Source organism: Acipenser ruthenus, chromosome 7 (assembly GCF_902713425.1).
Source record: "Acipenser ruthenus chromosome 7, fAciRut3.2 maternal haplotype, whole genome shotgun sequence".
Lineage (NCBI taxonomy): Eukaryota > Metazoa > Chordata > Actinopteri > Acipenseriformes > Acipenseridae > Acipenser > Acipenser ruthenus.
The window spans coordinates 18,557,160-18,580,026 of record NC_081195.1 but is presented as its reverse complement, the minus strand read 5'-3'; the positions used below and the strand labels follow the sequence as shown (position 1 = coordinate 18,580,026).

At 36.6% G+C, this 22,867-nt stretch overlaps 2 protein-coding genes across 8 annotated transcripts in view; one reads left to right on the top strand and one right to left on the bottom strand.

Moving 5' to 3' along the window:
* Positions 1-16,399: 16,399 nt before the first annotated feature.
* On the top strand, positions 16,400-18,099 carry LOC117415938 (transcription factor ATOH7-like). Its single transcript, XM_059027885.1, has one exon. The coding sequence runs from the start codon at positions 16,662-16,664 to the stop codon at positions 17,106-17,108; it is 447 nt and encodes a 148-aa protein (XP_058883868.1). The 5' UTR covers positions 16,400-16,661; the 3' UTR covers positions 17,109-18,099.
* Positions 18,100-18,643: 544 nt separating this feature from the next.
* LOC117415680 (myopalladin-like) overlaps positions 18,644-22,867 on the bottom strand; it is a 141,309-nt gene continuing 137,085 nt past the window's right edge. For 6 of the 7 annotated variants that reach the window (XM_059026522.1, XM_059026521.1, XM_059026523.1 and 3 more), the window contains 2 exons: positions 22,044-22,177; positions 18,644-20,500 (listed from right to left, as the gene is read on the bottom strand). In XM_059026522.1, coding sequence (XP_058882505.1) covers positions 20,325-20,500; positions 22,044-22,177 — 310 coding nt within the window. In that variant the 3' untranslated portion in view covers positions 18,644-20,324. The remainder of the gene's footprint in view (positions 20,501-22,043; positions 22,178-22,867) is intronic. The other variant, XM_059026524.1, reaches the window with a different exon arrangement.

Here is a 22,867-nt window from a genome sequence, read left to right as displayed (position 1 = left end):
GGACATCCACAGACTACTTTCCCTCATCTTGCTAAAGGAGGTATATTTATAACTAAGGATGTGGAGATGAACAGGTGGCAGCAGGTGGGGTGGCTTCCCCTTGGCTTCATCTCTGAGCTCCCCACTCTAAAAAGCACACGCACACACATACACACACAAAACATCTAAATGGGAACAGCAGTCATGGGACTTAAGCATCAGTCGAAGCCATGCCGTTTCTAGCACCATACCATCTGGACTAATGTTTGGTGTCTGCAGCATCACACAAAACAGACAGGAGGATAGGCATACTTACAAGAGGATAATCCCTCAGTCCATAAATGCCATGTTTTCCATCATATACAGAAAAACAAATCCAATCACAGCTTTGTTTGTGAGTTCAGCCATATGAAACATATATCTGAATACACATATAAAGTAGCAGTTAATTTCTGCTTATTATATTTTTGCATTTATATACCAGGGTGACCAATGCTCAGGATGGGTTTGGATTATATTACTTTAATTATAGTAATTATGTTTCTTTTAAATCTGTTGGAACATTTGACCATTATTGTGTTCTGGTCTGTGTTTAACACCTTGGCCACTATTTTGGAACAAGTTCAGATTTTGTAAATTAAATAAAATGTCAATGGTATAATCTTAACAAGAAACTAATTACTAATTTAACTTCTTTCAGTAAATGATACTATTAGATTGGGGGTTTTGTTTGTCTCAGAAATTGAAATTGAAATTTAATTATTTTAGTATTTCTAAATGTAGCAGTTTCCAGTGTTTTTTATTGTAGTTATGTGTGACAGCATATATTCTTTCCTGTGCTGCTGTCTCTTGGAATATTGAGATAGCTTTTTCGAAACAATTAATAATTTGTAACCATTTTTATTCCTAATAAAATATACCGAAATGTACCTTATTATATATGTTGTTTATTTATTTATATCAATTAAAAAAAAAATCAATATTAAAATGTAATTCTACCGTTCAACAAAATAACATCATATGCCTCTGGGAAGCCATTGTTTGATTAACACTTCAGTGTATTTTCTATAGCTTCCTCCCTGACCTTTTGAAATAAATTTTCACTGTCCAGGTCTCTTGATATACACAGAACATTCTCGTTCAGGAAATGAAAGGTGAATTGGGGTTGGATAGTCAGAAAACAACATCATGTAACTGAACGTGACTGTATTCAGTGTGACAGATGCTGAATACAGGAGCTCAAGAGACTGACGCTAACTATGATTCATTTGTTGTTCATATTTATAGGCGCCATCCATATCTAAGCATATTTACTTCAATTAATTGTTCTAAGAGAAATCCTTATATATATATATATATATATATATATATATATATATATATATATATATATATATATATATATATACTAGTATTGATATATCTGACAAATAAAAGGCATTAAGGGGTCGGGTATGATCGTTTTGTAACTTACAGAACATTTTTAAAACGTGAATTTTGTTAAAGGTTAGTAATTATATATTGGGCTATAAATAAATATTTTGTTTTTCTGCAGGCTGTCCTCCCATCCTTTTAACCCCAACCCAAATACATTGTATATACACACTGTACGGAAAGACCAGAAGGATTTAGATCAGTGTAAGTTTAGATCATCAAAATCAGCTCCCTGGTGTGATTTGCTTTCTCAAAAAGGATTGATATTGCTTTCATAAATATAGGGGTGTGCAGAGAGCCCATTACTTGTACTCTTAATCATACTTGTACTCAGAAACCAATACTGGTATGAATACTCTTACAAATACTTGTACAGTAACTTCCACCCGTCACATATCCGCCCTAACCGTTTATCCGCCATGATCAATCTCTTCAGCAAAGTTAGTTTATTATTGAACAGAGAAGATTAGTTCAGAGATTGTAGCTCCCACCAAAGTTTTCGTACACAGTGTTGTATGTGTTCCATGCACAACCACTGCTGGAAGTGTCATGTGAGCTGTTCAGTGTGTTGACTTGAATTGTAAATAAATCCTGTTCACCTGCGGGCGTATCAACTTCAACCTCTGTCTTGCTCTCCTGCCTGTCACTCAGCAGCGAATGCACACACTGACCCTGCAGATGGCTACTCTGTCACAAGCATTAATATCCTGTATCTTTCTAAACGAGGGATTTAGGGGAGCTGCCTAATAAAAGCTGAATCTCCAAACAATAATTGTGTGAATACAATGTACTGCCGTCCCTTTGCGGCACCAGTAATAAAGTCGCTGACAAGGTGAGTGTCGTTCAGTCTTTTATTTAGTAAACACAAACAACTGTAGCTGGCTTCCAATCTCACACTGTAGACAGGTACTATCTCTAACTCAAAAAACTCACACACACTTTTTTAACGGCTCCTCCTCCACCACTCACACATGCAGCCATGCACTCTAACTTACCCCATTCACTCCTGGCTGCACATACACACTCGCATGCATACCAGCTTAACAATACACACACACAACACATACAACACATAACACCCACAACAGCGGGTCTTCTGAGCCTCCAGTTGTCCGGGTCACTACAATAATAATTGTTACAGCTGTGTATAATGGTATTTAAAACAGGATTAATTTATCCGCCTTTTTACATATCCACCCTTACTCTGTCCCATGGCATGTGGATATGCAATGGATTATTGTACTAGGATTTAGGACCACAACTGTTTGCCTGACTTCTGTACAGTTACAGACCCAGGAGCTGTTTCAATGCATTTTGCATTTATTCTCCCAATAATGAGTAATAGCAAAATTACTTATTTATTACTAGTACTGGGGGGGGTGGGGGGGCATACTCATTACAATTAGTTGTTTGTATTTGTTACTCGGCACGGCCCTAGATAATAAATAATAGCTAATTCAGTATATTCCATCCAACTTTAATAGGGATTCATGTTTTTAGCTGTTTTTTTTTAAAACAAGAAATGTCTATATGCTATAGTTATATATTATTATTTCTTATATTTTATTGGATACAGTTTACAGTATTGGCGTAACATTTATGAATTGCCGCTGCTCTTGAAAACACTGCAGAAATATTCCGACTGCATATATGAGATATTCATGTCTATTAATGTCACTTTTGAAAAAAGAAACATTTATCTCAAACATGAATTAATTAACATTTCAGGTTGATTAATTAGTTTGGGTGTCATGAATGATTAATAATGCTTGTTAAATTAGAGAGTCGTTTTTACCTAAAGAAAATAATCTCCATCAATGTATGTTATAAAGACATACAACATCAATCTGGTAATTTTTCTGTAGTTTAGTATTGCATTGTACTCATTTTTATCAACAATTTTTACTACAATGTTTTGGAAAATCCGATGGCTTTATCTGGCTAAAAACAAATATTAAGATACAGTAAGTGCACTTATAAATAACTGCTGTATTAGCTATTACCACAAGAGGGAGCCACTGCACACTGACAAACACTATGGATTACTATAGACATGTATTGAGAAGCATAGAAATACTGTATAGGTCTTAATACAAATATATTTATAATTAAGAATATAAAACTCTTTGTTCAGAGAGTTGCAGGAATAACAGTAAACTTTGTTTATATAATAAACTTTATTTATATATCGCCTTTCAAGCTAAAAGCATCTCAAAGCGCTTTACAAGGAAAATACATTTAAAATACAAAGAAAATAATCATGTATACTAAAGGAAATAATTTAAAAAATAATTAAGAATTAGTATAAAAGTGATCAAAAATATATAATACAAACTAAAAGAAAACATTAATTTTAACCATTTGAGGCAACAGAAACGAAACACATTAAAAGTACATTTAATTTAAAAAGACTTTATATTATAAAAATGTGTCAAGTCTCGTTCAAACATGTTCAAAACTAAAAAATAAACAAATTTTCAAATTATTTTAATACACCAAATGTTAAGATAAGGATAGATTAAAAAAAAAAAATCTTGTTGTTAGCATTCTAAGTTTGGGGATACCATCTATGCATATGGAAGCAAGAGGTTTAGAGTTCAAAAAAGAAAGGAGGAAGTACAAACTATTCCTGGAAAGTCTAGGTGGCAGCAGGAGATTGAGCGCTTAGTTAGAGAAAGGAGACAGCTGAGGAAGCAATGGAGCAGAGCAGAACAAAGTCAGAAGGAGGCACTCACTCTGTTACAAAGTGTCATAAAAGACAAGCTTGCAACATTGTGCAGAGCTGAGCGCCTACAGAAACGCTACAAAAAGGCACGTGCGAGAACTAACTTTTATAAAGACCCATTCAAATTTGCAAAGAAGTTATTCACCAGGGAGAAAAATGGCACACTAAAAGCAACTAAAGGCTGGACCAAATCAAACTCTGATCGCTCTTGCAAAATAGTGTTTATGAGATAATATCGCTAGTTTCCATATCACATTTTCTTTATCCTGAAACCAAAACTAGCCATTTCCAATCTGCGAAAGGGGCGGAGACGGATATCGCTTGTTTAGGAAGCAAAAGTAGGAAGGTACAAAACAGCAGCTGTCGACCAATCACAGCTTACGTTCCAGACCTTCCAAAAGAGGAGGAAACAGGAAGAACGCTACCGAAAACAAAGGTAAGAGTCCAATTGTGAAATAATTAATACACGCGCAAAACCCTGGCGTGCATATATATATATATATATATATATATATATATATATATATATATATATATATATATATATATATATATATATATATATAAAATGTTCACCTTTTGTTGCCTTATAGCCTGGAATTAAAATGCATTAAAATCATTTTTTTCATTTATCTACACATCCTACCTCACAACTTCCAAGTAAAAAAAAATATTCTAGAAATTTGTAGAAAATTAATTAAAAATAAAAACTGAAATAGCTTGGTTGGATAAGTGACCACCCCCCATAGCAATCCTAAATTAGCTCAGGTGTAACCAATCGCCTTCAAAATCACACACCAAGTTAAGTGGCCTCCACCTGTGTTAAATTGTGATTCATATGATTTCAGGATAAATTTAGCAGCTCCTGTCGGTTCCCTCTGCTGGGTAGTGCATTTCAAAGCAAAGACTCAACCATGAGCACCAAGGCGCTTTCAAAAGAACTCCGGGACAAAGTTGTTGAAAGGAACAGATCAGGTATAAAAAAATATCAAAGGCCTTGAATATCCCTTGGAGCACGGTCAACACGATTATTAAGAAGTGGAAGGTGTATGGCACTACCAAGACCCTGCCTAGATCAGGCTGTCCCTCCAAACTGGATGACCGAGCAAGAAGGAGACTGATCAGAGAGGCTACCAAGAGACCAATGGCAACTTTGCCTGAGCTACAGGCTTTTATGGCCAAGACTGGTCAAAGTGTGCATCTGACAACAATATCCCAAGCACTCCATAAATCTGGCCTGTAGGGTAGATGGAGGATTGGAAGAAGGAAGCCATTACTCAAGAAACCCCACCTTGAATCCCGTTTGAAGTATGCAAAAAAACACTCAGGAGATTCTGTAGCCATGTGGCAAAAAGTTTTGTGGTCTGACGAAACTAAAATGGAACTTTTTGGCCTAAATGCAAATCGTTATATTTGGCTCAAACCCAACACAGCGCATCACCCAAAGAACACCATCCCTACTGTGAAGCATGGTGGTAGCAGCATCATGTTATGGGGATGTTTCTCATCGGCAGGGACTGGGGCACTTGTCAGGATAGAAGGGAAAATGAATGGAGCAAAGTACAGAGAAGTCCTTGAGGAAAACCTGCTGCCCTCTGCAAGAAAGCTGAACCTGGGACGGAAGTTCACCTTTCAGCATGACAACGACCCAAAGCACACAGCTAAAGCTACACTGGAGTGGCTAAGGAACAAAAAGGTAAATGTCCTTGATTGGCCCAGTCAGAGCCCCAACCTAAATCCAATCGAAAATTTTGTGGCATGGCTTGAAGATTGCTGTCCATCAACGCTCCCCAAGGAACTTGACAGAGCTTGAACAGTTTTCTAAAGAAGAATGGTCAAATATTGCCAAATCTAGGTGTGCGAAGTTGGTAGAGACCTATCCCAACAGACTCACAGCTGTAATTGCTGCCAAAGGTGCTTCCACCAAGTATTAACTCAGGGGGTGGAGACTTATCCAATTATGATCTTTCAGTTTTGTATTTTTAATATATAATTTTTTTCTCAGTAAAAACTTTTTTCCCCTTAACAGTGTGGAGTATGGTGTGTAGATACGTTTTCTCATCAGTGATGTTCTCCCATCACCACAGAACGTTAATCTATGGGTAGGAGAGGATCCATGGTGTCCTTTTTGTTCATTGGCAGCTACATTAAGACACATTTTGACAGGATATAAGGTGGGACTTAGCCAAGGACGATTTACTTGGCATCATGACCAGGTTCTGCGATGTTTGGCCTTAGCACTAAAAGACAAGCGCAGCAAGACCAACATATTGCCACCAATGCCAGCAATATATGACACACGAAGAACAACATTCCTCCTACAAGAAAAGGTATTAAACCAAAACTTGTCTAGGACAACTGGAAGCTGCTGGAGACTGGAAAATGCTGGCAGATGTTGGACAACGGCTTATTTTCCCACCTGAGATTGCCGCCACTGACCTTCAACTTGACCTGTGTCTTGTGGTCTGGATCAGCACGCCTTGTTCACCTGGTAGAGTTAACAGTGCCATGGGAGGATGCTGTGGATGCGGTGTATGAAAGGAAGAAACTTCGGTACGCTCAACTAGCTGCTAAAGTGGAACAGTGAGGATGGAGAGTCCAGGCTTATCCAGTGCAGGTGGGTTGTCGAGGATTGGTGGCACACTCCACAACCCAGTTTCTCAGAGACACTGGATTCAGTGGTCAAGAGTTGCGACACATAGTGAAGAATTTATCTGAAGCAGCAGAGAGGAGCAGCAACTGGCTGTGGTTCAGAGGAAAAGATTCTGGGTGGGGACCTCAAGCATAGTAGGAAGAAAGCAACGTCGATATAAAGGAAGGTAAGTAAGCTGGGGGATGGAGGAGGGTTATGCTGGGATGCCAGAATCACTGTTGAGCCCTCTTAAGGTGTCGTGGGCTAGTCGACGAAACACCAAGGATGGAAGGTGCCCACTTGAAGACCCCAGAGAAGTACCCTACTCAGCTCAGTCCAGACGGTTGTCATGCTGATGCGCTAGGGAGGCCGCACTGTGGTCGATCCCTGGAGCCAGCATTACAGCCGTTGTGTGTGCTGATGCGCCAGGGAAGCAAGATAGGCAGATGGATATCTGCATCCTCAGATGGAACGAAACACAGATGAATCACATAGTTTACAGTAAAATAGGCTATATGTTAGTTGGTGCTTATCTTGGCGAGAGCTGAGTCCAATATCAGCATGAAGTTTTAACAGCTACTCTATACTCTCATGTAATGGAAATCATATATATTTGATTTTCAGGGCGACCGCGACAGGTACTGCGGTTCAGACACTGAGCGTGTGCACATGATGCATGGCTCGTGTCTCGTCGTGTTGTAAATGCCGTATATCGATATCGTAGTCGAAGGGGTAATAATGCAAAAGAGTTGTAAGTGCCGTGCGTCGTAAGTCGAAGCATCGTAAGTCGAGGAGCACCTGTATATATATATATATGTTAATGTGTATGTGACAGGACGGCTGTGGTGACGTCAGGCCAGAAGCAGGAAATGAAACACACACAGATATTCGGGTGCAAAGCACACTGCAGCGCTGTTTTTATTTCAACAAAAATAAATACAATATTTAAGCACAAAAACGCTGCTCACAGAGCAAAAATAAATATTTAAACAAAACAAATCTCGGACACTAAAACAGACCTAATTCTGCACAATTCTGCACATTCTGCACAAGGTTTTGTGGGATGGGGCATCCCCACCCCCGCTGCCAAACAATAACAAAACCCACAGCTTTTTGCCATCATATTTATACATAAATAAATAAATAAATAAATAATAACACTTGTTTAAATACACCCAAAATAATTCCTTAAAAATTACCCATTCCCAATACATCTCCTTTTTAAAATAATAATACAGTACACCAAAATACATTTGAAATCATAATACTACAAAACAAACACTCTACAGCAAGGCTTTGCTCTGCCCCCTTTTATAGTGTGCAGGGCTCTCTCCTGCTGCCATGTACTAAAAGCAGTGACAGGGGGTTCGAAGCAATTCCCAAATTCAGTTTTTAAACCAGAGAAAGAAACGTTATCAAATTCCATTTTCATACTATGATGGAAACCACTTTATTAGCGGACATTAGTTTCCTACTAAACATTCTCTTTAAGCTGTTTGTTTAATCATTGTTACTTTTTTCAGTTTAATCTATTCCAGATTGAAATAATAGGTCATTGCTCAGGTGGCCAAGCAGTAGAGTATTACAAATGCAATACGTTGATAATCAGTTGTGATTTATTAGTAAGGAATTAGTTATACCTGATTGTGCAGTTTTGATGGCTTAATGTGGCTCTAAACAGGTTATTTTATTAATCATCACTGTGCTAATTGCAGACAAGAGGTTTTGCTAATTAAACATGCAACCATATGCGGGAGGGAGGCTCTTTGGGGGATTAAACAATGTAGTGTATGTATGCTATTGTTTGTTTGCTATATCCACTATGTCACATACTCAAGGTCGTAGCAAGCTATGATGCACCTGATGCACGAGCCTCGGTTAAAATCCTATTAATAATGATTTATTTAGGCTCTCTTACACGCTGCTTTGCTACAAAATAAAATGCATTTCATCCCTCGTTGTGTGTACATGAATTCTCAAGTCCCTCTGAGATATCTAGAGCCTCTGTGTTCTTCAAAATCTTTACTGTCACAGACTACAACGACACCATACAGCTCCATTCATACCACCATAGCTGCGTTAGTTAAACATGTTCGAATGGCTTAGAAAAAGGCTTTTTACCGACTTGAGGTGAGGCAAAGTAATAGTGTTGATTAGAAAAAAGTACATATCAGCCTAATAATAAGGAATTATACATTCCCTTGGTAGTCTGCAATTTAGCGAAGCCAGTTTATTAATATTCCAATGCACATGGGCTCCAATGCCTCCGTCATTTTTCATGGCTGGCTACGGCCGTGATACTGAATGATTAAATATAGAATGGCCTGTCTACAACACTTTCAGAGGTTAAGCCTATATGTATAATTTACATATTACACCAGAGAGTCTGCTAACACAAGCACAGGTGTGCAGAAAGCACTTTATTTTATATACTTTGGAAAAAAAAAACATTGTAATTTGTGGTTACATTCTAAATGGCGGCATTTGTACTTTGGAATATGTCCAAGAGGAAATCTGATAAAAAGAGGCTTGATGTTTCCTATGGAGAAAAGGTTACGTCAAAACAATGGTAAATGTATTATTATAATTCAAGTAACTGATTTAACAATTTATTTTATATACTTTAGGTGCCAGTAAACATTAGTTAGCATGTGTATTTTGACTCAGTTGGTATTTCATTTAATTAAACATAAAATGTAATAAAGGTTAACTATTTATAATATACCATTATTGATTTAAGGACATAAAACGCATGCTTTGTTCCTTTTGCCCTTGTATTGTGCTTTGTTTGATGTTGTGTTCATCTAGGTTAATTAATTTTTGGTGGTAATATTACACTATGTGTGGGCAGCAAGCAAATGCTACATGCTTTCCAATGTGTGCATTAACAGTTTTAGCAGAAAGCGTAATTATTAAACCAAACAGCGGCTTTGCAAAGTCTGCACTTCTGCAGGTATATCAGCACATGGGAGTTTGCAGATGGTTCTTGCTTCCCTGCCTGAACTCAACACTATTCTATCCATCCTCCACTGACTGCATATGCAAAGGATAGCATTCTGACAGTAGAGCTACCTAAAGTTTCAGTATTCATAGTTAAATTAACTTTATACAACAAGCATTGAGACATCTAGCATCGAATAACATTTTCACATTCGGCATTCCTGAATGAATATTCTTTCTTTCCAGATATCATTTTGGAATTGATCCTGCATTCCCTCAAATCCAACGACGGAATGACTGGGCGAGTCGCACTTCTCCAAATGATGTTACCAAGCATATATGGAGCTTCATTTAAGTAATGCAATTCTCTGATATCAACTGTTTATATATATATATATATAGGATTAAACATACTTTCTTTTTCAAATATTCTACTTTTTATACAGCAAGAATACTCAATGACGGTTCATAGAGTGCTTTGGTTATTTCACTCAGGATAGCCGTAAACAACCCCTTCTAGGTTTTTAAGTGTTGCTAGTAAAATGTGCTTGATTATTTTATATGCTAATATTTAAAACATAATATAATCATATTTTTGTTGAATTTATGTAACATAGGGTTAAACCCACATTTTTTTATATTCCATTGAGGTAGTAAAAATCTGGGTATGTAGTATCATTAAAACTCTAACAAGAACCCTAAAGTCCACTGCAGCAAACAGACAAGAAGTTCTGCAGCAGACTTGAGGGAACTGTGTATTGCACACAGGGACAATAATAAATTATTGGTATTAAAACATAAGTAAATGCCTAAAACATTTTTGCTATTGTCCGTTTTGAGGAATAACGGCATGTGCAAGACACCAGCTATTGTTTAAGAAATTGTGTGGCCCAAAAAATAAATAAATAAATAAAAGAAACCCTACCCCTTCAGCTTCTGCTGTGTGTATGTGAGGGTGTATTTTCTTCACTGCTTTGCAGTTAAAAAACAACAAGCAAAAAAAAAAAAAAGGTGTGTTTCGTCCACTGGGCCTGGTTCTACTAGCCCCACTGTTTAGTAGACTCCACGGATACATCGACCCACCCACCTCGTGCGTTGGGTCTTACTGTCTGAATGCTGTGCTCCACTCCACTGTAAGCTACGTGCTGCTCCAGACTGTTCAGTAATTCCCCAGATTTGTACGTGTGCAGCTGCTACTGGTGGCTCAACCTTCCCTTTAGTCACATCAAGTGTTGTACTGTAATAAGTTATATATGGTAGTAACACAGCAGCCAGCATGAAAATACAATATTATGTTACCAGTGTGACGATGCTCTGGGGAAAAAAACGGGATGAAATGAGCGTCCCAAGAAAGGTTCTGGGCACACTGGGACCAGTGTTCCAAAAGTAGGACTGTTCCGTCCAAAATGGGATGTCTGGTCACCTTACATATGGGTCATCAAGAGGTATCAAGCAGAAGTTTCAGAATTGTGATAATGTGATAACCTGAGCTGAGCAGTCAACAGCAAAGCTTGGTCGGAGCAAGTCTGACAGCAGCTAGCAAACTGCACCAATCAGTGATCAATGAATCCCAACTGGTGGATAGGACTTTCTGCCTCTTTGCACAGGAAAATAACCCCTTTGAACATAACTGACCTGACAGCAGAGGCTTCCATGGGGTTTGGGTTAAATAATGACCCCTGCATATGCAGCAAAGCATAGTAAACCTCAGTTTACTACCAAAATAACAATAGTAATTGCAGTACATACACTGGGCAGGATATATTTGTTTACTTGAAAGCTCTGCAAATCAGTATGACCTTTTAAAAATGCAATGTTTTATCTGTGTGTATGAGACCCTTACTCCCAGCATTTCCGATGCCCTAGGCTTTACTGGGACAATATCTCTGTCACTTATGTCTCTACTGGGTTTGGTAAGCTGGTAAAGCAGCAGAGTCAATGGACTCTGGTTTTTTATAAAGGTTTACCATGGGAAATTTGCACAGTAATTTTGCAAGCAAGCTTTTCCCATGATTATACAATGCATTTACCATACATGTCTCCGTTTTTAATATGCTCTTCATAGCCTCAGAGGTTTACAATGCTTAATTATGCTTGACTATGCTTTGGACATTATTTATTACACTTTGCTATGCTTTATGGCACACTTTTATAAGGGGTAGTTGATTAATTAGATACTTTTACACTGCAGCCAAGGGAGAAAAAACTGACTAAAATGAGGATAACTCCCTTAAAAGGGACAAGGCCCCAACAGAAACCAAAATAACTCAGAGCAGCTGATTAGTTGATGAGACTGACATCAGCTTAAGACACATACTTACCCCTCCACTGCAGAGCTCGCTGTTTTGTTGAATGATAAGGTGTTCGTCTTTGAATTGTCTGGTTTGTGGCTCGCTTCCAGCAGTTGCCTTCCCATTCAATTCAATGGGCTGAGATGCAAACTCATTACAGAACCAAGCCTTTACATCTTTTAATGGAATTCCTAAAATTGCATCTTTGAACAAGTTGTTAAGATACAAGGGGCAAATCAAAGTGTAAATTCCAGTCTTACAAGAAGCACCTTTACAAAATAAATAAATGAAGTAACATAAAGCAAGGTAACTTAAGCCCATGTTTGTTTCTCAGTAACAATAATGTAGAATTAATATAGGAGCTAATTAATCCTTTCATGCATGAAATATTGAAAATTGCTGAAAAAAAATTGAAGTAGTTTTGGACACGTAATAAATATAGTGTTCATTAATATTTTTTTTCATAACACACTATCTCCTAGCCTCATATGATATCATGCATTTGTGTCTTCCATGTCCCCAATAAAGACTAGAGGAACGTTTTTTTAATTTGTCCCCACATGAGATTGCCATGCATGAAAGGGTAAAACACTTCAAAAATATACACCAAGGTTTGGAGATTCAAAAATAGAAACACCTGCCCTGATTTGTCTGCAAGATGTTATGGAAGGACCGGACCATGTGACCATTCCTCAATGATTACTGTCTTCAGGGAAGTTTGAGGGTGGAAATCTGCTGCAACATCTGCTATTCAGACTTGTCTACAATAGAGTCATCACTTTTTTATTCCCTCTCTTGGATATGTTATCATTGGGATATGTTATCATTAAAAAAGTCAGTCCTGGAGTGGCACTCTATAAGAAATGACAGCTTGGCTCTAGAAGGTGATTTAGAGGATATTCCATACACTGTTTCACACTTATTCTTCTGTAAATGTAGTGTCATTCAACTGTGGGCATCTCTATCACAGTTGTGCCGAACTACAGTTTTTGTGAGGCCACAGCGCTGCCTGGAAAGTGTCTCTCTCCTCTCCCTCCCTATTGTATACTATTACCAGCCTTGCAACAGAAAATGTCTTGCAAAATAAAACATTTAAAAACTGAATGTACCTAATCATTATTACATCTTAATTATAGAACATTCAAAGCATGGATGAAAATCCGAATTTGCTTTAGACCAATGATAGGCATATCATTTCGTAAAGAACCATGGTTTAAAGTTAATTAAAAAAATAAATAACAGTAAACCGAACACTATCTGTGAAACTCCTATTCACGGCAGTGTACATTTTTATAGCTTAATCTTCATTTTGATAATAGTCAGTGACATCTGCTAATGGAAGGCAGTTATTGAAATGATTTCTAGCCTGTCTCCTCTAAATTCCCTAGGGGACAAGCCAGACAGATACATTATTTATTTTGAGCCCCAATTGTATGCAGAGCCCAGCATGTACAGATTGCTAATTAATACCCCATAGTGGGACACAGTAACAAGGAGGACAAATGACATGTAAATGATGTCCTAATAAGGCCCAGTGGCTCAATAATGTGTCATTTAATATAATTACTTAATTTGTTAAGATCTTTACATGTCTTTAAACAGGTACTAGAACAATAATGTGCTGTATCTGCCTTTCAGCTATTTTCTAGTACAATAATATTCTCTGATATTTAGAATTTGTAGATGACACCTACAGATGATGAATCAGTATTGCATTTTAGGGCTTATTTTAAATTGGTAAGAACACCTACAGTAAATTACTCACACAATAAAGTAAATCAAAATGTTTGAAGCTGAACTACATTTTACCTAACAGTTTTTATACTTTCTTTAGTAACTGGTTGCAGTCTACATCTGTTTAAATATAAAGTGTATCCAGGGGTTAATTTGTAAACGATCTTTTGGGGAAAGGGAAAGCATTTTTGTTTCTAGACCTAATGTACTGACCTGACCATATATGCTTCATGTTCTCACCTGCTTGGGGATCAGGGTTTCGTGTCTTCTTGTTGCTGTTGGTAGCTGCATGCCAACCTTTACCTAGCCATGTTTTAACAGAATCTTCAGGTTTGAATAATACTATTGGCGGACCGACTAATCAGATGAACAGAAGCAACGACATTGTTGTTGTTAAGAACGATAGTTTTTTTTTTTTTGGGGATGTTTTGCCATTTTGGGTGTGAAGAAAACTTGTAATTTCACACTCATTGACGTTGCATCCTAAAATATATTATTACAGTACATTTATGTCATTTAATTCAAGAACAGAAAAGTGGTTTTTCATTGTATATGTTATGTATAGTGTATAGTTTGTTTTTGCAAAAAAAAAAAAAAAATTTATTCTCGCCTATCAGACAAAAATGTATCAAATCTGAGATGTGACAAATTAATTCCTGAGTGTATCTGTGTGTAATTAAGTGTGACATACAGCACAGACTGACAGATGTACAACCAGAGAGACACCACAATATATCACTCTTAACTAATACATTATGATAAATATGTTAATCCACAGCTATTAAACACTCAATACTGTAGCTAAATTTAGAAAATAAAGTTAATCATTTCAAAGACAAACTATTTAAAGACACTGAAAAAATACTAGTCGAAATGTCATTACATTTATTAAGTTTCTCTTCGTATTTCTAAAAGGTAGCCAGACTTTGAAAAGTAAACTGACATGCATTGCAAGAACAACGTAAACCATAAATAGTTATTTATAAATTCTGCGTAACATATTTTAAGTATTTATGAATAGGGTATTTCACTGCATTTTCAACAGTCTTATAATGAAAACCACTCTGTGCCTTTCAATGTGAAGACCTCCTGCTGGTGATGCTAATTCACCACTGGTGTTATAATAGTGGGCTTCACCGCATTTAAATTTTAACTTTTTAACTTATATCCCACTCATTCTATGGCAAATTCAAACACATTCATGTCCATAAAAAGTGGAATTAGCAATACTTAGATAATAATAAGCAAATAGGGCATAACAACCATGTTAAAAGTAATTGCATGTATTTCAGATTGCCCTGCCCCTGTGAATACTGACCGTGAATTAATTGTGGGGAGCTTGATCTGCATTTGACAGCTGTCTCATCAGAGTACCGTGAAGTTCAGTCACAAGCCATTGTTATCATAGATTCAACTTCATTCCATTGATCCTTGCTTTAAAGGGTGAATAATCTGTTGTTTATATCCATTGATTGGTGGAACTGTGTTTAACAACTAAAAAAATATATAATATTGGAACCTATTGGAAAACTGAACTAAGTGTTAATTGGAGAACAAAATGGGAACAAAAGGTTAAAAATGAACAAGATCAAAATATCTAACTGGAAAATTTGACTGCTAGGACAAAGCTCTGTTAGAACTTTACACAGACATATGTTATTATATTATAAAATAATAGTTATTTAATTTTAGGAAAATAACCATTTCTTATTTTTTATTTTAACATTTAATAATGATTCTCAGTTTATTTCATGGAATTGTTTACCAATACTATTCATCGTTAATATTATTATTTTTTGCTAATGGTTGCTTTATAGACAATAGCTACATAGTTTATGTCTTTTTATTGACATTTTAAAATGACAATACATACAAACACAACCAATAAATAAGTGAAACCTAAAAATGCATAGCACAATTAAAAAAAGAATTAGGCCAACCCTGATAAAGGAACCTCTATTACTTTATTGAACAATATGTCATGTATAACTAAAATACTGGTTGAATATGTACTAAAAGATAACTAAAAGAAACAAAAAGCTGAAGTCTTCAATGAAGGAATACATTCTATGTCACATACGCTATACAATACTTCATGTGATATTTCCTTTCCAGCAGAGTAGATACCATACCATACCATACCATAACACACCATACCGTTACCTTGCAGCACAATATCTCTTCCGGGTTCAGTCACAAAATTAAACACCTGTTTATACATATCTTAACACAATTGAATATTCTATAAGATTAGCATAAATCAAATCCACTTTAAAGGGATTTACATTATGTGTGTCAGAGGTGCAGTGGAATTCTGTGTTATGAAAAAAAATGATTTTTCTGTTCGCAGTATTAAGGATTATCAATTAGAAGTTTTGTAGACTGTGTGTTTGTGGGGATTTTTTCAGGGACCAAACATTGGTCCAGATGGTATGTTGTCAGAATTGGTAGTATATAGCAGTTTCAGGCAGATAAAAACTGTGTTTTTTTCTCAGGGTGCAAAGCAGGTTGCTTGGATTGGATTGGGTTGGGGGGGCTGGGGAGGGGGAGAGTGTCTGAGGGAAGCCTCCCCCACCTGCTGCCACCTGTTCAACTCAAAATCCTGTGCTATAAAAAGCTCCCCCTTCCTCACACCACTGAAAGAGCACAGCTACTACACAGTTGGAGACTGCATCCCAGTGCAATTCTGATGTGGCCAAGCACTTGCTGTGGGAAACACGCCCAATATGAAGAATATTAACCAACTGCTGAAGGACATCATCACAAAGCTAATCAAGAAGAGATAGTGGTCACTTCTAAACTCACAAACTGTAGGTTATAAAATAAATAACATAGGTAATAATATAGACCGTCGACACATTTATTACAGCAATTAAAAAGCAGTGTGTTTAATTGGCCTTCTTGATCCACTTTTGAAATAACTTCAATGTTAAACATGAAATCCTGCCAGTCCAGCTGTGCTGATTCCGGCTCTGAGTCTGATTCCAAGGGAACGCCTGTCTCAGAGAAGACGGAGAATGCTTCCAGGAGGAGAATGGCAGCCAATGCCCGGGAGAGAAAGAGGATGCAGGGTCTGAACACAGCCTTCGACCGGCTGCGCAAGGTGGTGCCTCAGTGGGGGCAGGACAAGAAGCTCTCCAAGTACGAGACCCTGCAGATGGCCCTCAGCTACATCATGGCCCTGAACAGCATCCTAACGGACGCAGAGCGCTACAGGAGCAGCTCACAGAGGGAATGGCTCAACCAGCAGATTGAGCATTTCCAGCAGGAGAACTACCATTCTTTGCTGAGGCAGGGGTCCCCAATGGGGAACGAGAACTACACCCAGGCCATTCTTCCTTACCAGCATGAGAGCTACCAGATTGTTAATTAAACACTGGCAGTGTTTATGGAATGCAGGGAAGAACACAACTGAGACTTTGCAAACCACTGAATGTCACAACAAACGTGTGAGCGCAACTGAAATCAATCACTGGCTGTATTGTTGGTAAATACATTTGTATTCTGCTTTGCGTAAGTCTTTTTGAATTAATCTGTTTGGTTTGGGCCAAGTTATGGTCTTTTTCCAAAATATAATTTCATGTGACCTTTTGGTCAGTTCTATACTTGTATCTTTTATTTTTAAAGGCTGGAATCTGCTAAGAGTTTATTTAACTATATCTGCACACCAATGTCCATCTGAATTTGCTGTATCACCTGTTTGTTTTAGGCTTCCAAATGCATTGTTCTTGAAATAATGAAATTATGTCAAAGATGTACATTTGTGATGTACATAGTGTTGTTTGTATGACTGTTTATGGTATGTTATCCATAAAATTACAATTAAGGACAATAATTAAGAAAAACAAAAAACATATGTACTAGTTATATTTCATATAAAGGTAGATTATATATTTAGACATACCACTATTATGCAAATATGTATAGTAAAAAAAAGAATAGTAGAATGTCAAGCCACCAGGTTATTGGGTGTGTGTGTGTAAGCAGTCTGGTTAATTGATTTTCTGGTAATTGACCCACAACCTAAAAGTAAAGAGGACACATTGCAAGACCACAAATAAATACAAAATGCAAGCAGTCAATTTTGTTTAGTCCCTTTGGTTACCAGTAGTTTTTTGTTCAGAAACATTAGTTTCAAAATGTATGTGCATTTGATTCTCAGTATACCTTAATATAACTTTATTAGCAGTTGTACATTCTGTATTTTCCTTTCGATATTTTCAGATGGTGTATGCTTAAAAAGTGCTATTTTTTACTGTGTAAATGATTTGTTGCTTTAAGTAGTGATACAGGAAAGCTAAAGAGGGTTGTAAAAGTTTATAGATCAGTTGTATAAGGCTACTTTTTATGTTATGTGCACAGAATCTTACCGAATAATAAATGCTTTGCAATATATTTGGTTTCTATGAGTTTTTGTTTAAACATATGAAAAACAGGTTACAATATTGGTTCCTATTAGTTATTAAAATAATGTTTTTATGGACTCAAGACGTTACAGTATTAAGTCATCACTGGAAGTGTTGCACAGATGATGTAATAGCAGGTGGGGTCAAGCTTGATGATGGATTTTTACAGTACACTGTAATGCTTTTATTATAGACCACTTTAACTCTTCACAAATCATGTAGATTGTATGTAAATTGAAAAATCAACACGCATTAAACCTACTAGTTCATACTACTAAAATATACAAGTTTTCTTGCTAGTTCTACCTTTATTTAATGGTACATCCCCTCACCACATTTTAACCCGTAAAGTGTTAAAAATAATCTTGCTTGTTCATAAAAGAAACGTCATACATTTTCTCAATCAATAACTCTTTTGCTTACTTTAAATGAACAGCACTTTTAGCTTCTTGCACATCTCTATTTGGGCACTTTATAGATTACAGCAAGGCAATACCACCCGTTTGTTGGAATAAATATAACTTTATTCACAGAAAAATAAAACAGTCCATCATTTTCTTACAAATGGTGCAATTTTACATAACAAATATTTGCTTTAAAGCCAAACATTCAATCTATTGTATACCAAAGCACATGTATATGTAGTAACTAGGCACTGTAAACCCCAAAAAGCACTTCCAAAAAACGGTCAATGTTGTAACAAACATCTTGATCATTTTATATTTTAAGCAAAATGTATTTTCATAAGATAATAATTAGAGTGTACCTTAATATAGTAACCATGATTAAAACTGTATACACCGGTTACCTAGACCAGTTTTAATCTCCTAAGGCTTTTAATATTGAATCCATTTCTAAGGCATAAGTTCAATAATTTCTATAGTTCAATAATTTCTACAGTTTTAAAATGACCAACATTGGGAATCAAAGCAATATTATTCATCTCTGCTTCAAAAGATAACAAAGACTTTGAAAATGGCAGAATATGCGAGTACATAGATAGAGGCCAGTTTGCTATGTGCACATGATTATGTATTCTATTGTTATCACAATCTTAAAGTTATTACCCAATCAAAATTCTAAGAGGTCAAAATGACAGCTGGTCAAATCTGGGAACATTCAAAAATCAATACGCCACTTTTGTTTTTTTTAGGTAGAATCAAGTTTTCAGGAAAAGTATCTCTAAATATCTTTTAAAAAACTAAAATAAAATGTATTTACATTAAGCCTTCCCATTTTTTTTAAACCTTACTGTAGCAAAAATAATGATTATTCAGTTACTATGCATATAAGTGAGCATTTAAACATATTTAAGAATATCCCTGGGCCACATTTAACAGCCTATAATGCACTCCATGGTTCTCATCTCTTCCAAATACATCAGTGCCACCACTTGAACTTACAAATACATTGATAAACAAAATCAAATACAAAATGAAAAATGACTGACCCCAATCACTGAAACCAACCTATTTAAAAAGTCATCACAATGTATCTTCCAACCACATTCAAACATACCTACAAACACACCCCAATGTTAACCAGACTACTAGAAAATCCTTTATTGATAATATATAACAAAATGTATTTGACAGACAAATCAGCTACATCATACGCAACACAAAAGTATACTGCAAGATGTCTCTCCATAAAATAAGATCCCTACATACACTGCTATATAAATTTTGTTTAAAAAAAAAAAAAAAAAGTGCCTCTTTTGTGTATTGTTGCCCTCTCTAGACCATTTTTGTGAGGCAAATTAATTTCAAACAGTGTCATTATAACCAGGTCATTATAAAGCATTACCAAAACAACTCAAATGCACAATAGAAGATTGTGACATATGACAAGCAAAAGCCATATGGTTTAAGAGGACGCTAATACTTTATGATATCAATCTTCCGTCTTACAACAGAACTTATTTTTAAGAAGAAAACTGCCAAGTCTGTGCATTATAAATGAAGCCACTACACTGTTTGTGCTGATTGTACTACATGTCATACGGCTAGAAAACTGTGCTCACAATTTTAACTATAGATTTCCTGCAACAGTCACAGCAGATATCAGCATACTACTACTACTAACAGGCTGTTTGTAAACCATGTGTCTCTTGGGCATTCATCTTTGCTGTGTTTTACAGTTCCACAACGACTCTCCTACATGAATAAATCTGAAAGGCCTTTTCACAGTTCCTCACTCTCCACTGTTGACTCCTGGGAAGGTGAGAACAGCGAAGAGCAGCTGTCCACTGAAGGGAAGGCCGACAAGATGTCCAGTCCTTGACCGGTGAGGGCAGCATAGCGGCTACTCGGCGACCGCACTTTCTTCATTGGTTGCGGGATCTGTTGATGCCACTGGGCTGTGATTACCACCCCAAAAAAGTGTGAAAGTAACAAAGAAGGAAGATTAGTATTGAGACAAAACCACAAACTTAATCTCCTTCAAGCTGAGCTTCAGAGCAAGGGGGGGGGGGGGGGCACAAAACCAGAGAGGGTGACTCAGCAGGGAGACAACAGTGAGGGTGAAGCTGCACTGGCCAGTCTATTAAAGTACAGGTCAGTAATGCATAGGGAAGCAGCAATTGTGATAGGAGTTAGTCCAAGGCGCTGTGATAGCAAGAAGAAGCTGTGCCACGGTACCTACAGTACAAGTCAAACAAAATGTTAAGTAAAGTCCTTGTAATGGTGTAACGGTCCTGAAAATAAAGGAATGTATTTTTTAAGTGTAACATGCAAGTGCCCTGTGAAGCAGAACAAATGGACCATTGCACACTTGTTAATGAATGTTTCCCACTAGAGATCTCTAAAGTTTTTCAGTTATCTTCCATAGTAGATGAAGGTCTTCATGAACTTAGTCAAGGACAACATTGGAATGATGGCTCTACAACCCTTATAGCAGCTTATAAAAAGTTTACAAAAACTCTGATAACTGTGTGCAATTATTGAGCGCTAAGGCTGCATACATGCCACAGTTTCTGTTTATTACATCTTTTTTTAAAGCTGTTGTAGGAATAGTCTTTTGCATCATGATTGAATAGTTGTCCTTGTTTTCCGCATAGATACAGTTAAATAAATCACCTTATTCCCAGGTATATAGAACTGGTTTCAATCAAAGAGCCACTGTTAACTGGTGTCAATATTGAAATAAGTAAGGACACTGAACAGAGGTTAGCTGTCATTGCGTTTTTTTCAAAGCCAACCATTTATTAGATTTTTTACAATCTGCATGACAGTTAGTCCCTGTACGCATTAGTGCTTTCAAAGCTGGTTAAGAGCTCAACAGTGTTGTTATCCACATTAAGCATGTTTTTCTTTTTAAGTTTTAGATCTACTCTGTCTTGAACTGGTGAAACTTAGTTGGTACACAACTATTCAGCAACAATCATGGGAAAGCAAAAGGATCCCAGTGGCTTCACAAGAAGCACAGCGGTCATTGCCAGCGCAACCGACTCTCCCTTGTCCCAGGTGCTAGAATAGTAACATTTGTAGAAACCGTCCACCAGAAAGCACAAGTCTATAGGCTTGACAGATTGAGCTTTCAAAGTAAAGTAACTGCAGTGGTCCAAATCACAGCTACCTTCAGCACTGGACAAGGCAAACCTTTTCTAATTAAATATTGCCAAAGGGCTTCAGTTCCAGGTACATTTTTTGGCCAATCAGTGTACCATCATTCTAGTTTCAAATGTGTTCATGTGTTTATGTTGTAGTCTAGAAAAGTGTAGAGTAACACAGACACAACGTTTTCTGGTCTGCAAATGGGAATAGAGGAAATGTGTGATTCTTGCCCATCCCATTGTAATTTCACTTAGAACAAGTGTGTATGAACTATATGAAAATGTAAGCGTTGTGGTTAGATGGTTGATGCAGACATTTCTGAATTACACTAAGCTATCATTTTCTTACCATATATGTCTAGCCTGGCTGTGCATGATACTATCCCTGCTTCATTTTTAGCTGATACAGTGTACCAACCAGCATCCTCTTTCCTGGCTGGCTGAATCAGCAGACAAACATATCCTGTTGTATCCTGCTGCATGCTGGGATTAAAAACATAAATGTGTAGCGTTAGAAAAATAAAATCGAATAAACTATTTCACATAAAAGGAAAGATGTGTAAAAAAAAATATACAGAATATTATATTTAAAAAACAAATCAACTGATTTAGATAGTAACTTACTGCACTGAATCTTTGTTAAATATGTTTGTTTATTTAAGACTATGAGGTAGCCCAGACATACTGTGTTTTACCAGCAGCTGCTATTCAGATTCAACATTAAAATACAGAATATAACAAAAAAGTCACATTGTCTTCTAAAATCTTCTAAAGGACTTTTTTCTGTGTCATGCTAATTTATTTAGGGTTATAGGATGGCAATCGTCTGTGTATGATGGAACATCAATATAACAGACTAAGGCTGAATACTGAGGTCTGTTTAGTGCTGCAATTGTCGATATAATCCATACAGACACTTGCCATTTTATAACTTAATATATACTGCTTTACCATATAATCCAAATATGTGTTTTCCTTTTCATGACCTACCTTTATCAAGTTTATTGTGATTTTCATTGAAAAGAAAGAAAAGGCTGATAAAGAAAATACCATTAAGTGAGATAGGCTGCCCGATTGTGATGTCACTGTTTTGAAATGTTTTAGCAGTTGAATGAATGCCTCGGGTAGGTTTTTTAAAGCAGGTGACATCAACTGTACTGATACAGTGGCTCT